Source organism: Andrena cerasifolii, chromosome 14 (assembly GCF_050908995.1).
Source record: "Andrena cerasifolii isolate SP2316 chromosome 14, iyAndCera1_principal, whole genome shotgun sequence".
NCBI lineage: Eukaryota > Metazoa > Arthropoda > Insecta > Hymenoptera > Andrenidae > Andrena > Andrena cerasifolii.
In genome coordinates, this window is record NC_135131.1 from 396,422 (window position 1) to 412,904 (window position 16,483).

General features: G+C 40.8%; 2 protein-coding genes across 4 annotated transcripts in view; one reads left to right on the plus strand and one right to left on the minus strand.

Moving 5' to 3' along the window:
* Positions 1-16,483, plus strand: part of LOC143376215 (glucose dehydrogenase [FAD, quinone]) — a 349,600-nt gene that overhangs the window by 318,668 nt on the left and 14,449 nt on the right. The window lies entirely within an intron of this gene.
* Positions 3,105-6,094, minus strand: LOC143376233 (uncharacterized). Of its 3 annotated transcripts, none has more exons than XM_076826355.1 (2): positions 4,337-6,094; positions 3,105-4,009 (listed from the first exon to the last, which is right to left on the minus strand). In XM_076826355.1, exon 1 carries the CDS (start codon positions 5,610-5,612, stop codon positions 4,902-4,904), a length of 711 nt encoding a protein of 236 aa, XP_076682470.1. In that variant the 5' UTR covers positions 5,613-6,094; the 3' UTR covers positions 3,105-4,009; positions 4,337-4,901. The 3 variants fall into 3 exon arrangements, with proteins under 3 accessions (XP_076682470.1, XP_076682469.1, XP_076682471.1); XM_076826354.1 differs by having other exon boundaries at positions 3,105-4,045; XM_076826356.1 differs by having other exon boundaries at positions 4,337-5,036.

Consider the following 16,483-nt stretch of genomic DNA (forward strand, 5'->3'; position numbering starts at 1 on the left):
TTATTCCGCATTCTAGAACTTTGTCTAGATTTGATATGGCTGATCGGCCTATATTATTGTTACCTCGTTGTTGCATTTGCATATGCACATTGTAACGTTTTCGAACGAGACGCTGCCGTTAGTTGCAGGATATTCCACAAGTAGAGCGGTTTACCCGTGGAATTGTGGGATTGGTTCGGGTGGCGTGCGATAAAGAAATGAACTTCACGAAACGAGAGTCCTTCATTTAACAATATATAACAAAATAGTTTATTTAAAAAAAGGTTTGGCGCTAGGTCTGAATATAACATAGAATTAAATCAACATAACGGAACGCAAGATAATTACGTACCGACGTATTAGTCGGTATAAACGAATAATGTTCGGTTTTGGTTCGACGCTAATGTAAGTCGGTGTAATCGAAACGTCAGATTAAGGAAAATAACGCTTAGCCAATAGAGATAGAATCTGACGCTTCGATTGGTAATGATCGTTCAACGCATTCGGTATAAAATAGTTAGAACTGAGGCGTTAATTAATATAGAATATGTAATATAAAGGTACGATACTGAATCGCTAATTGAACATGAAGTCTCGACACAAAGTGGGTATAATGTACAGGGTGTAAACGGTATACGTAGCGATATTTTAGGGGGTGGTAGGGGAGGTCCAATGGAACATAAAAGGTCCTATGGCATAGTGTCCGATCTGTCTCCATTTTACAGTAATAATGCCTTAAAGTGTATACCATGCGTTTGAAACGGATATTAACTCGCGCATATTGGTGAGACTAACACATTGAAATGGGGTGTTGACCTTTGACCTTTCATGTAATTCCTAAAGTAGTATGTTTTTCGGAAGAAAAAACTCTTAAGGGTGATCCTCCAGCGACTCGACTCAAGGAGATGCCGCCTGGTACCCCGTGGCAAAGACAACACCCCGCGATGCCTCGGCGCATGTTTATGACTTTCGACCCTCGAAGGAGTTGGATTACCCATTAAGAAGTGAGAACTCTTCCAGCTCCGCATTTCTCATCAGATCTCTGCGAAACCGACGGCAATCGATACCTTTCGTCATCTTTTGGTTGTCATTTAAACTGAATAAGGAATAAAAGATAAATCGATGAAAATCATGTCAAACGTAAAAAGACGAATACACATTTTTTTTTTAAAGCAGAACCGAAAATAATAATTATTTGAAGTGAGAGGACAAGAAATACGTAAATTTAATTTTCAAATAACGCATAAACGAAAAAATAATGTAAGAGAAAATATACGACAAGTGATCGTAATTCGTTATTGAGTTAAAAATCCGAAATTAATAACGGTCAACACAACTAAATTTAAAAAATAATATAAGGTGTATAAATAAAAATTATTTCTGACTGGATTTATATAATCAGTACAAAACTACCGATTTTTTGTCGCGGTGGTATTCGTAAACTGACAGAAAAATAGCAAAAGGTAATTGATAATAATGGAAATTATTGTAGTAAGTTATTGTACCCTAAAATCGGAAAGAATTTATTTCTACACCTAATAATCACCAATGAATTAAATAAAACTCACCCTTTCGGACATTCCTTTCCTTCCTTTTCGGAAACCTGTGTCACTAGGTCACTGTACCGATCCTGGTCATCGGTGGGCGAAAAGATTTATTGTAGGGTAGCGCCCAGTGCTCAGCTGATCGCAGGTCACTCACGACACTGCCAAAAGTAAAAGATCACAACGTCAATTGCGTTCGGGTTAATGTACCGAATATTTACTTCACTGCACGGCTACTAACACTTAATTTATTTTACATGGAACGCATTGTTCCCACGTTATAAAAATTGGTGGAAATGAATTTTTACTTGGCGTTCGGAGCCGTGGGTACAGTCGCGTAAATGTTCGTACAGCTGTAGTTGCGTCTCCGTCGTTCTGGGCATAAACTCAGAACATCGCGTAATACCCTTGTGTAGAAAACATTTCTCTAACGCGATTGCTAACTGACTGGCAGGATTTTTTCCAAGGAGCTTCCTCTAGCCCCAAGTAGTTCCTCTCGTTCCATTATGAGTTAACTCCCACCAGAATAAGAGACTTTAGGTAAAAAGAAGTCAGCAGATTTTCGAAACACACGTGCTCTGCAGAAGTACAACGAACGAACCATCCTACACTTTCACCAAAGCTCCGTCCTTTTATTTCCAATGTACCCATTGCGTTGAGATAGACAACAGACAACACGTGTATCGGTTCCAAAGGGTCCGAAGAGAAGAGAAACCGAAAGTCGAGTTGCTATAAAGAAGAAATGGCATACCACTCCTATTTCCGTTTTCCGATACCCTGAGTTTACGTCTGTTGCGAGGCGGAGCCAATTAAGGGGGTAGACACGTCACGTGACCTGGCCGATTTGGCAGGTCGGTATTACAGCAGATTTTTTCTACACAGAAATGGTAATACCGATAGATCGGCGGCTGCCTGGTGAACGCGAGAGGGAGCTGTTTGCTATTTCCATATTCTATTCTGAATGTGGAAATAAATTCTCAGCTGTTGCGTTGTACTTGTAAATATTTAAACGGAAGATCTGCTGGTAGAGCAACCGTAGAAAATTCATTGCAATATTTTAATTACTTGAAATGCGCTTATGCTATAATGTGTTTCGTTGGCAGTAGGGAGTTATAAGAGAAACTAAAAATAGATGAGGAAATGTCCCCAGAAAATGAAGTTTGTTAGTTTAGACATTTTTTTATTCGCAAAGCACCGAAACAGAACATGAAATACACTTATTACACGTCCTATGCAGAAAGCAGTTATGAACAAACATTATATATAAAATTTGGTGGATGCGCGTAATTATTATGTGGTCGGTTCCTCGAAGTGACAGAAAATATAACCTAACTATAAGCTATATGACAACAAATGTTTAGTGGCTATTTCGTTCTTTTACGAAACATTTGTGAACTTTTTAGCATCCTCCCAAAACATTATTATTACGCCGCAACAGCATCTTTTAGAAATCCAGTATAGCAATTAGGTTATATTTTCTGTCACTTCGAGGACAGAAAATCCGATTCTGGAAATGCGCAGGCTGGATGCGCGTGATAATTATGTGGTCGGCTCCTCGAAGTGACAAAAGGCAGAGCAGAGCTTCTAATTCTCCCTCGACGAAACGTCCCTGGTCCTTGTCCCGCGACGTCCCTGGAACTCCACTTTGGAACGTCCCACGTCGACTCCAACGCTCGGACACTGCATCCTCCTTCGTGCAGCCTCCGGAACCACGTGCAGACTCCAGCGCTGCCTCGTTTGCAGGCAGTCTCCTTCAGAAGGACGTCCGACGACGTCTCCACTGCTTCGGCGACGTTCCCTCCTCCTCGTCGAATCCTTGGTCGCGGTCGACCCTCTCCTCCAGGAACTCGTCCTCGATGTCCTTCCGGTGGATTCCATGTAAAAGAAACGGAGAAGCATTAACATTTACTTTCATTTGAGAGAATCCGTTGGAGCTGAAAGAACCGGGAAGACGGAAAGGCGCGACGGAACCGATAACAGGAGATCACAGCTCATGAGTATGTTATCGGCCCCTTCCCCGATCAATCTGCCCAGTACCCAGCTCGTCTGCATTGTCTTTCTTCTGGACTTCTTGTCCTCTTCTCCCTCTCTCAGGCCTTGGCTTTCAGATGGTCCCATTCGTCTTCGTGGCTTCTGGTGCTGACCCAGGGGACCGTCCTGTGTGTCCTGTTAACGTTCCCATCTCCGCGACATCTCCTCCAGCCGATCCAAGCAGTCGCACCGCTTGTCCGACTGGTGGTTGGAGATGCCATTTCCCGGCTGCTGTCCACCCTGTTGAGGCGGACCTCTTGGTTTACACAAACCGGGGAGAAGCCAAGATCCACGCCAACAGGGCTAGAGAAGCGGTTCCACGTATGTCCGCGCTTCACTGCGGACTGCTACTCTGTCGTAGCACAGACGGGGAATTCGGGCACGCGTATCCAGGCCGCGGTGGCAGTCCCCCGACACCTTGTCCCTCGTCGTGGGGTTTCGTGCTCCCTGAAACACTTTAAAGAAACAGAGGGCTGGGCTACGAAGGTAGCCTCCGCAGTCCAGTCCAGTGCATTAGCTTAGACTAATCTTCAGACTCTTCGTTCAGAACTTCAAACTCTCTCCTCGAGCAAGAGACTTCCTGGATCTTTGGTCGCCGAACGACCCATCCTGTCTAAACAACTCCACTTTTCCGGGCTCTCTCTCATGGGGAATTCGGCCATTCTGCGACGATGTTCGCCCTCGAACTTCCTTCGTCGCAGCTGAGGAACTCTGCGCACTCCAGGCGCCTCCACGTTGATCCGGTGGTGCCTGCGCTTTGTAAACTACACGCTTTTACTTACATTTTGGAACATTGCTTATTCGACAGCTCTTCATATGCGCTGTATGCACTCGCCGGTGCATTAGTCACTTTGGATTGCAATTGCTTATTCGACAGCTCTTCACATGCGCTGTATGCACTCGCCGGTGCATTAGTGACTTTGGATTGCAATTGCTTATTCGACAGCTCTTCATATGCGCTGTATGCACTCGCCGGTGCATTAGTGATTGTGGATTGCAATTGCTTATTCGACAGCTCTTCATATGCGCTGTATGCACTCGCCGGTGCATTAGTCACTTTGGATTGCAATTGCTTATTCGACAGCTCTTCACATGCGCTGTATGCACTCGCCGGTGCATTAGTGACTTTGGATTGCAATTGCTTATTCGACAGCTCTTCATATGCGCTGTATGCACTCGCCGGTGCATTAGTCACTGAATTGCAATTGCTTATTCGACAGCTCTTCATATGCGCTGGATACACTCGCCGGTGCTATTGCGATGTTGTCATCCATCATTTTATGTACTTTATTTTTTATTCGTACCTGCTCCTCCTGTTTTTATGTACGGAGGTTCTCTAATTGGTTGTTACCGATTGTATCTACTATCTATTATTTCTGGCAACATGCAGTCCTCATAGAACTTCTTCAGTTTTTTCTCCATTTCTGTTGCCCAGAATCGATCATCTCTCGATACTGTTGTAACTTTCATACCTTTCGGCGTCCATAAACAAAAATAGGCCCCTTGTCTTTTCGTTATGTGCAATTGTCCTTGCACTTGATAATAGTAATGATGATTTTGATTCATTTGATTACTCTTGAAAATACGCCGTATATTACCAAGTTGCTTTATTGCTTCAGCAGGTGTTAAATCCTTGGCCGATTCAGGACAGTTTACTTCGACGATTTTATCATGGTCCACGAGGCCGTCAGGAGTTGCACCTAAGTGAGGCACAGTGTCATCGATGAAGAGGCCACATGGTAGAATATGGATTCCTAATTCTTCTTCCATTTGTCTCAAGGCGTTTGCCTCGTTTTTCCTTCCGTATTGGAGAGCAGACAAATTTGGAAGTTGCGGGTACATTATACTCTTCACAGTATTTGCCCGTGGTGTAGTGTTTCGTAATCGGCATACCTTGCCGAAATTGGATGCAGTTAGTATTTTTTTTCTATAACTAATCCACTTTTCACTATTCGCCCGATTGCGAGTTTCCTCTTCGATCTCGCATCGCATTCTTTGCCAGTCATGGAGTATAGCCGCGTGCCTTTTACATTTGGAAGAGTATACTGTCTCTTCCATATCTGGTTTTTCTGCGTTAGGACCGTAATCTTGGTCGCACGATTGTTTTTTATTTCGGAAGGAGGATGCTTTCGCTTCTTTTTTTATTCACTTGCTTTTTCTGCTGCACGCTTCCGACGTCCTTCCAGCTTTCTTACCATGGTTGACGGCTCTTTATCCATTGCCGTACTCAATCTGCTAAACGCCTCTTTTGTATTATATTGGACGACTGCAGCGGAGACTCTGCCCTGATACGAGCCCCCTCGTCCAAAGTTTATCCTTTTGCCTCCGATGAATTTGGCAATGATATTATTAAAACTTTCAACAGCATTGTTATTTAAACCGTGCAGAAAACTGCCAGCTTTAGGGAAAAGTGGCTGCATCGCTTCTTCGATACTCTGATAAATACCAGCTTCTCTCAACCTTGGTACGTAGTCCTCTCTGTTTGGATTAGAGTATTTCTTACAGAAGTATGCTAACTTCTGACACTCCTTGTGTTCACCGAAAACGTGACTGGGTACATTCCTCAAGTCTTCCTTCAAATTTCTTACTCGTTCCTCGAGTGTTATTTCTTCTTGCAACCGGTATTCTGCAGCTTTCTTTCTGTGGTATCCCACGATGGCTCCTACGCCAGAGAGAGAATTGTAATCTCCTCCGCGGTAGGACCTTTTCATCCAGCTACCATCCGCGACAACTGGGATAAACGGTAGATTGGATTCTGCATTTACGTCGCCTCTTGATATAGCTAATTCTTTCTCTTCTTTTCCTGCATCTTCCATTTCGCGTTGTGCGGCCACTTCGAGGGCATCGATTAGGTCATTCTGACATTTCTCGTAGATCCTTTTCGTCATACAGGACACGTTCACGGCAGTCAGTATGTCCTCCAGTTGATTATATCCGCCGCCCGTCATCATTGTTGCGGAAACAGCGGCGCGGTTGATATCCATAGTGGTATCACTCTTCCGAAGGCAGGATATGTGCTCTGTCCGAATGACATGCACACTTTGCACTCTACATAATACACATTTTCTAGTCCATTCCGTTGACATTTAATTATTTCAAAATGTTCGATGCCACAGCCAATAGTGGAATGTTTTCCAAGATTTTTTATTTGTTCGAAAACATACGGAAAATCAACGAAGTCTGTTCCTTCTGAAATTGGATTTTCCGGCTGTTCTGGTTCTGCATTTTCTACCACCCAGTAGTCGGCATCGCTTCCAACATCTTCGTTGATGTCTCTTACGGATTGTATCTCATCGCTGTCTCTGTCGAAATCTATTTCTTGCACAATTCTTTCTTCGTTCGACTCGAAATGCACATCTTCTACAATTTCCTCTTCGTCCGCATTGAAATTTATTTCTTCTATAATATCTTCTGCGTCCGTATCGAAATGTACTTCTTCTACAATTCCTTCGATAATTGGAGAATCTTCAAAATTTTCATCCGCAGCAGATGTGCTTGGCTGTGTTCCGTACGAGATACCTGCTTCCGCTCGGTATCCTGAATTACCGTAAGGCACGCTGTGTTCTTCATTCGTTGTCAACATGTAAAGAGTTAATAATCACTGACACGTGGTACATACATAGAAATAAGAAAAACATACAGCAGAAAAGAAATTCAAGCATAGTAAAAGAAGATATACAGTAAAATCTCGATGTAAGCGAAAGCCTCGGAACGATACCCGTGTACGTGTGAGACAATCCTAACGCAATCAAAATTTAAGATTTGTATGTTTGGTTTCATTTTCATGAAACTTCTACCAACATGTTTGTTAGAATCTCCTAATTAAAATGATACCAAATACAACATAAATCGGACAACTTTTACTTATCGTGAATACGAATCGTTTATATTTATATAATTATCCAAATCATATCGTGTTTGGTGTCATTTTAATCAGAAAATTCTCACAAATATGTTGGTAAACAATTTATAAAAAAGAACCAAAAATAAAATTCTTTTAATTGTGAACCTCGTTTATATCGGTGTTGTCTCTCACCGATTTTCAATTTCGGATCGGGTTATACGATCGGCCCTCGAGCCATATTTCACGCTTCACTGGTTCCAAGAGGGAACACTCCAACTAGGGGTGATATAAATTAACACCAATCATACATAGTCACAATTTTGAACCCTAATCGAGATGTTACTGTAGTTCCTATATTTTTAGAAGTTTGTCGATAGCCTCGAATGTAGGAGAAGAGAGCGAGTGGAAAAAGGACTGCCGATTGTCTCCAACTTTTTCATTCGCTATACTTCTCTGCGGCCGAAACATATTACCACTAAATATGTGTTATTCAAATTATATCGTGTTTGGTGTCATTTATCATTAGAGAAACATCACAAATGTTACGATGCTATATTCATGAAAATATTATTATTGCATTACTGTGAATATCATTCTAATTTATCTTCGCGATACGAAGAAGGACGTGATACAAATGTTCTTCTTAGACAACGTGATCCCCTCGCTACGCAACCGAAGGACATGCACTTTTGGCCCGTTTTATTTTCACACGCACACATCTGCACAACCGTATCCGCTGCTCGCAAGCGAAGGCAACCACAAGCAGACATGTCTGCGCTTCGATACGCGGCTGTGTGTGTATGCAGGCACGCGTGCACTTGACCGCGTGTGAAAAGAATACTTTTCGCATTTCATTCCTGGGTCATTTCACGCGAAGTCGGACACTTTTCGGAGTAACATTTCGGATTTTGGTGCAACTTGATATGTTGTAGCCTTGAGGGATCTATAAACATATCTAGAAGGATTTTTCAAAATGTCAAAAATTGTGGATCTTACAGCTCCTTGAAATATAGAGTTTACTTTTTTTCAAAAAATTGTAACTGTTGAACTTAAAAACTGATAAAAATGACCTTTTAGGTGCTTACAATGAAGACATAAGAGTACCTAATAAAAATTATTTCACTAAAAAAAAAAAAAAAATTTTGACCATCTATTTTGCAATTGTTGTAAACAAATGCAATTTTGTAATTGAAGGCCCCTTTTTAAAAATTTGAAAAAATGAGGATATAGTCTTATTTGTCCTCTTTACGGATCCGTTTTCAGAACTACAGACACTTTAAAATGGCGAAATGAAAATTACTTGAATGTAGCGCTGCCTCAAATCACACCGGCTCGACTGGCTGGACCGTGCGGTGCTCACAGCGGCCAAGTGGCTATATCTGATATTGTTATATAGGGTTCTCGCGAATGGTAAGTATTTGACAAAAACTGAAAGAGGAAAACTTTTAATATTTTTTATCCCCAACATAATACGGTATGTCAACTTTTGGTGTTCGCGATGTTTTCCGTGAACCGAAGGTGACCTTCAGTTTTTTAATTGGAATGCTACATATTAGATTACCCGATATGAAAGTGACTGTCAAGACAAATTCAACCATATGGTATACTATAACTTTCAAGGCCCCGCAAGATTGGGAATGGAAGAAATAGATAGTTCCATATTGTAGTACGCACGGCTCAGCCAGACGAGCCGGTGCTGAGCGACGCAGCGTCACATTCAATTAATTTACATGCGACCAATTTTAAAGTCTCCGCGTTTCTAAAAACGCGTCCGTAAAGAGCACAAATAGGGCTGTATCCTCAATTTTTTCAAAATTTTAAATCGTTTAAAAACAATTGCAGAATAAATGGTCTAAAATTTGTTTTTTTTTAAGAGACATAATTTTTATAGCGTACTCTTACTTCCCCAGTGTAAGCACTCAATAGCTCATTCTTACCTGTCTCTTTGTTCGACAGTTATAATTTAATGAAAGAAGTAAATTTCCACAATCTTGAAAATTTTCAAATTCGCGTGGAATGACTCTCATTGAAAATCTAGAATACTGTAGAGAGAGAGAGAGAGAGAGAGAGAGAGAGAGAGAGAGAGAGAGAAGAGAGTTGGTAATAATATAATTGAAATGGTACAACATTGTATACGACACACAGGACCATATTTATAATAAATTATAACCTGAAAGAATAAAAATATTTCCAAATAAACATTTTGTCCTTTTGCACATTCGGACAATACGACGCAGAAAGGATAGACAGGCTTTCCAAATCATTATCATATTTTTAACGTTGTACCTCCTAAAATTCAACGAGGGGCTGCAGGGAGGTATTTCGTTTTATGGAACGTTGTAAAATAACGAAGAAACAAAGGGTCCGAGAAACACGTGTCGTTTGCCTTTCGCGAAGTAAACCCTACTTGACCGCGCCGGTGTTGGAGATCCGTCTGGTTCTCGTCAACGAGCACGCTTTCCCGCGCATCACCCTGTCTCTTTAGATAGCTTTTCTAAAGCGTGGGACTGGCCTCGACTTTCGTTACCCTCGCACAAGGTGAGTCGATGGGGGCGCGAAGCGTTGTTTTCGGTTTTTCGGCAAAGGTTGCCTGCCTGTAGCCCAGATGGGCAAAATATTTGCCTGTACGGCCATTGGGGTCGGTTGGATTTTAGCTTGAGTCAAGAAAAATATAATTACTTTTCTTACGTCCGGACAGATGTTTGTGGTACTCAGGAATGTATGAAAAATTTCACGATTGATATTGCCAGGAAACGGGACCGAACGTTTTACGGGGCTGGAGACGTTATTCTTCATTGATCATTCAATGTGATCAAGATCTCGGTTACGTTTGTTTATTTTAGATAAAGTCAACCCCACACATCGATGGGGATACCAATTACATATTACCGGGACGAAATCCCCAAGTAGATACATAGCGAGAAATCGAAATACCATCCTGTGACACCTCGATAAAAGAATATACCGTTCTATTACAAAAAAACTAACTTGACCTCGACATCGCTTCCAGTACCTCATTCATAAAAAAAAACGTTTGTACCATTATGTCTGATGGAACAGATACCAAACAGGAATATTTATATAAAACAATTTTCACTTATTGGAGTAGTTGGTAAGTAATAAAAGGCGTCCCTCGGTTCGAAATTGAATTTGTACGATATAGGTACAGTATTTCCTCGTTAGCGGCTCGCTGGTCGGAACCGGCGTTGAGCCCGTATCGTGAACAGAGCCCTAATTCCGAGTGTTCGTTTCTCACTTCTTTCTGGCGGAAGGGAGGAGCGAGATGAAACACTGCGTGCGTGATGGTCGTAAGCGCTTACCGTGAGCACGAAAATCGCTTCGCAAAATCTGGACGCGAGGACAGAGTGTCAGGCGTCCGAAAGACGGAGCGAGACAAAACATCAACGCGTCGTCTGTCTCGTACCGTCCTCGCTCGCTTTCAGTGCCTCTCGCTCGCTCTCGTTCCATCTCGCTCTCGCCTTCGGCGGACAAGAGTGAGACAGAAGTGGTGGGGATAGCGAAAAGTCCGTATCGTGTACACCAAACCGAGCCCGTAACGAGGAAATACTGTATAGGTATTCAGCGAACAGTATTGTCCGATTCTCGCGGTAACTTTGTCGCTGTCGATGGGTCGTAAAAGAGAAGGATAGAACGGAGTTCGTAGCAGCCGAGAAATAAAGCCAGCGTCTCGGCTGCTAATACAGAGACACAGCGTTATTTAGCGGAGGGGGAACGTCTACAGAAGTGGTGGTAACGTGTGCGTGATGACGGAAGCTGACGCACACATTACTAATCAGAAATATATGTAGATCAGAGTTGGGCAAAATGTAATCTAATTACAAATTACAAATTACGATTAAAATGTAATTGTGTAATTCAATTACAGATTACTTCCTATAATCGTTAATTTAGTTGACCACAATTACAATTACATCGTAATTGTAATTGTAATTGTGCAGGACAATTACATAGTAATTTTAATTGTAATAGTGCAGGACAATTACATAGCAATTGTAATTGTAATAGTGCAGGACAATTACATGGTAATTGTAATTGTAATTGTGCAGGACAATTACATTGTTATTGTAATTGTGCAGGACAATTATATTGTTATTGTAATTGTGCAGAACAATTACATTGTAATTGTAATTGTGCAGGACAATTACATCGTATTACTATTACTATTACTGCTACTATGAACATTTATTACTATTGAAACGATATTTACGGAATAAATTTTAATAAATGGCAATTGAATACGTACCGAAAAAGTCAAAGGATTCGAGACCGGGAATCACACATTGCATTTTTCATTACCGTTCATAATTTAGTAATGCAATCTTTCCATAATTATTCAACGCACAAAAACCGAGAGTGAAACTATTGTCTGGTTATATCTGATATTTTGAAGATTTACATCTGGTTTTATCAACGCCTATGTACGCTCTTGTTTTCTTACACTTTATCTATCCGGTTCAATGCCAGTGAAGAGTGTTTTTGTATCCTTGTTTGTGTTTTTATGTTCTGTGTGAAGTATTTGTACTTGAATTATTAATTTTGGAAAGATTTCATTACTGAATTACGAACGGTAATGAAAAACGCAAGGTGTGATTCCCGGTCTTGAATCCTTTGACTTTTTCGGTATGGATATTCTCCGCCAACAAGTCTTCGATGGATGCGCCGAAATTTCTGATGAACCGGATTTATTCCGAAGAATACGAGGATCATTCAACCGAAGACTTGAGACGTGCATAGAGCAAGAAGGTGGTCATTTCCAACATTTGCTATAACCAGAAGGTTAGATTTTAATACATTGTTACGTTCGTCACCCCGATCGCAGCTATGCAAGTGACCCCCATTACTTTTTTCTTGGCTACTCCGCGCGAGCGATCAGCCGGCGGACCGACAGCTGATTATTGTGAGAGCGAGAAAACGATCGATCGAGAAGAGCCATCTACGAACAACAATTAATATTTCTATGTTTTTCTTTTACTGAAATTATTATTTTTGCACCAGTTTGATAAAGTTATGACTGACCTACAATTCGGTATCTATAACAAAACATTTAAAAATGCTATTGTTTTCGCAGCAACCACTATTTGTTAATTGTAATTGTAATCGTAATTGCCTTGCACGATTACAATTGTGATTGTAATTGCCCTACAGTTACATCTGACAATTACAATTGTAATTGTAATTACCCTACAGTTACATCTGACAATTACAATTGTAATTGTAATTGTAATTGCTCTGCATAATTATAATCGTAATTGTCACTGCCCTGCAATTACATTTGGCAATTACAATCGTAATTGTTCAGAGCAATTACATTTTAATTGAAATTACATATAATTGCAATTACTTTTTAATCGGAATTACTCTGTAATCGTTATGAAAGTAATTGATTACGTAATCAATTACATTTCTAATTGATTATGCCCAACTCTGGTCGCAGACACTTCTTCCGCGCAAGCGGCCTGATTATTGCCAACATAATTGATTATTACTTGGAAGTCGCAAAAAAGTGCAACTTCTCCTTTCGCACATACATTCTTTATACTATAGACTATCAAATAATATAAGTTTCAAAGATGCCTGACGATTCCGAAAAATGTAACATGCGATTAAAAACGACCATCCCATAATTTCTTATATTTCAGTTGTTTATAACTTTGTATATATTTTAATAACATAGAATGAATGCACAATTTCATCTTATAGATAAATGAAAGCATTTTCAATTTTGTGAAGTGTGAATTTATACAAATTATTGACCTAGTTTCCGCGCGCTCAATAGCTTTTGCTATCATAAAAACGCTGTGTTAATTTTAACTCGGCCCAAAAAAATGGCACAAGAAATTTGTTACTCTCTTCTTACACAGCAAAGTAGCCACTTTCGACTGGTGTAAATGGAATTTATGTAAAAAAATTCATGCTCCCCGTGGAACATCGCAAAGTTGAAGAAAATTTTTTAAAATTGACCAAGTGCTCTTTATATTGCTATAACTTTTCCGAAAAGCAATGCATCTAAAATTTGAAAAAGCGGCTGAAAGTAGAGATTCCACGCTTTCAAACCATATTTTCAAAATATCGATACGACTATTTTTACCGGAGTTATGACCATGTAAACTTGCCCCTATTTTTCGGGCTCCTAGAGGTGATCCTTTAATTAATGTGAGGAGTGTATAACGAAATATAAAATTTCTACATTCCGTCTCATCGGCCCGAAAGTTGCAGGAACGTATTGCTGACAGTTTTCACATAAAAATGAGTCCAAACACGGTATAAATCGGATTATTAATTAATTAATTAAACAATGATGAACGTACGAATGGGAAAAGAATGTGTTACGTGCCGCGGCCTTTTTAGTGTTCGAGCGGCACGATTTTTAGACGCAATATCGATTAGGGGTATCCCACAGTCGTTAGACTATCAAGTATTGCTGGATTGAGTTTATGATTTAGAAAAAGCAAGGAGGCTCGCCGCAGTCGTAACAGTCGATTCTTTTAGTTGATAATTATTTAGGTACCTTCTCAGAAGGAGAAGGGGTAGATTTTGGGATCGTTGGTGCTCTAGTCCCGTACGGGTCTTTTCAATGGAATCAGATAGGTAATTGATGAGTAGAATTTAATAGTAAATAAAGTTTTAATGATTAAATAATGAATGGATGTAAAACATTTAACAGAACTGAATATGAACAAATCAATCAATAATTTAGAAAGAATAGACGTTTGTGAAATCGGTATAATTCCTGACTAGGGGAATCCCACAGTCGTTTGACTGTCAGAAATTATCGTTAGGTACGAATTAATTATAACGGTGTATTTTCGTGTACAAAAAGAGATAAGATGTGCAACTCACCAGACAGTCACAATAATCTAATTGACAATATGCTTTAAATTTGCTTTTTAAGTTTTGGAAAACTTTCTGGATCGCTGATAAACCTGAATCAGAAAGAAGGATTAGACGCGAAAACACACACACACACACTTGATTTGAATTATAAATTGAAACGGAAATAATGTAAATTAAATTATTAACTGAGTAAGTTAAGCGAATAATTAGTTTTGAAAAGTTTAGGATTTGAATTGTTTCGCAAAGTTGAGTCTTTCACGCGGTTACACAGTAGACCGGAGAACTCTAGCTCTAAAACACTTGCGGACCCCAATGACACGCACCTCACGATTTATCGTCACAGAGTGCCGCAGCTTCACGCTCTCGGCAGCGGCCAGGGTGGGTCCGCGTCGAAAAAGCTTACGCTGCATCTTATCGCTTGACCATGCATGGGCCCCTCCACTTAGCGAGGCGGGGTGTATGTGTGTTTGCTCACATCCATCCGTCATACTCTCTTGATTCAAATATACGATCGAGAAAATTATATTAACTGTATTTGCGGAGCATATGTACGCACTATAAACCATGACATCAACACGGTACAATTTCACATAGCTGAAGGCCTTTTTCCTCATCATACATAAATTTATATACACAATTTCTGACTAGGGGAATCCCACAGTCGGTTGATTATCAGAAATTGTGATAGGGGTCTAAAAGAACAATTCCTAACTAATTAACAATCCACGAAACGTGCGACAAAACCGTGGGAAGGCGTCGTTCCCTGCATCGGTGACCGGATGTAAAGTATACGATTCCGTCAATCTTCCAAGAAGGAACCCAGTGTGCGCATTCCTGATGTAGCCGTTACTGATTATGTTACAATGTTTAGCGCGACGGTCAGGGGTGCGCTCAACGAGGGCTTTCCCACAATGCTGCAAGGCATTGTTGAACCACACTCCTGCCGCTTACACAGAGCGAATTCGGTACAGCAAGAGAGCCACTGGGTCTTTCGGAGCGCGACTTTCTGGTGAGAACGCCGCTGCGTCAGCACCGCCTTATCCTTATCACGGGACGGCAATATGTCGAGGCGACGATGCTTCGAAGAAGGGATTCCGATTTTACTAATTTATTATTAACTAACTAGGCGGGAGTATGATCAACGAGGGATTTCCCATAACGCTAGGCGTTGTTGATGCATACCCCGTCTTAAAAAGAGAAATTTTTCGTTCCGAACGTAACAAATGAATGGGGCAAGCGGGGTAAAGTAATGTCATCCGTTGCGGTGCGCATAGCATAGAATATGTGTACGTAAAGCGTCAAAGATAGCTGCGTTGATATACATATTTGAAGAATATGAATAATACTATATTATATACAATAAAATACCGCGCTACTACTATTGCAACAACGACATCTCAAACTGTGACTTCATACAAATCTGTACCATAACATATAACTTACCTTTCTCGACGCTTTGTATTTTTGGACAAACGCTTTGCAGATAACGTAGGCTGCTTCACTTTTGTATCACCCTTCGAATAGCGTCTATTTCTTGCATCTGCGGCTTCCTTCTTTAATTCCATGGCTATGGAATGATCACACATACTTATCACCACTACGATAACGAACCACGCAGGAATGGAACAATTCACAAATTATGAATATTCCATAAGTATCAATATCTGCGCAGTAAATAAAACCCCGATGCTTTCTGCATCTTCACCGTAGTGCAAGCGGCAGAAAACTGATCAGCTAGCATTGTCGCTGCATTAGTTACAGATGCTGAGAAGCAGAACAAAAGATAGTGTGAAAAGGACGGGTATATGCGTTCTATTCCTCTCTTTCCCATTAGGATTGGTGTATGCTGATGCATTTACATAGAGTATGTACATCCGGGAATACTTTTGGGTTGCAGAAATGTACCCAAGAAAGAATTTTGTCTTATCCGGTGCATATGTATACAGACAGGTACTGTTTACCACCGATATAGCTACGACAACTAGTGTAGCCGGGTTGGCTTTACACCCATACGAGGATTTGGGTGGCAAGATGGCGTATGCAAATTTAACGAGCGTCGCGAGCCAGTGCCAAGGGAAATTCGACGATAAAAATTCGGGATAACACGAGGAAAGTTTCAGGTGCTACCGAAAACGAGGCTTTGACGATCTCGAACTCAATCCGGTCTGGTCCGGGAGCCCTGCCGTTTTTGAGGCCTAAGATGTCCTCCTGCGCTTCCTGGGGCGTGAAG

Coding starts and splice junctions, on each gene's coding strand:
- LOC143376233 (XM_076826355.1), bottom strand. CDS start 5,612: ATGGAAGAGACAGTATACTCTTCCAAATGTAAAAGGCACGCGGCTATA.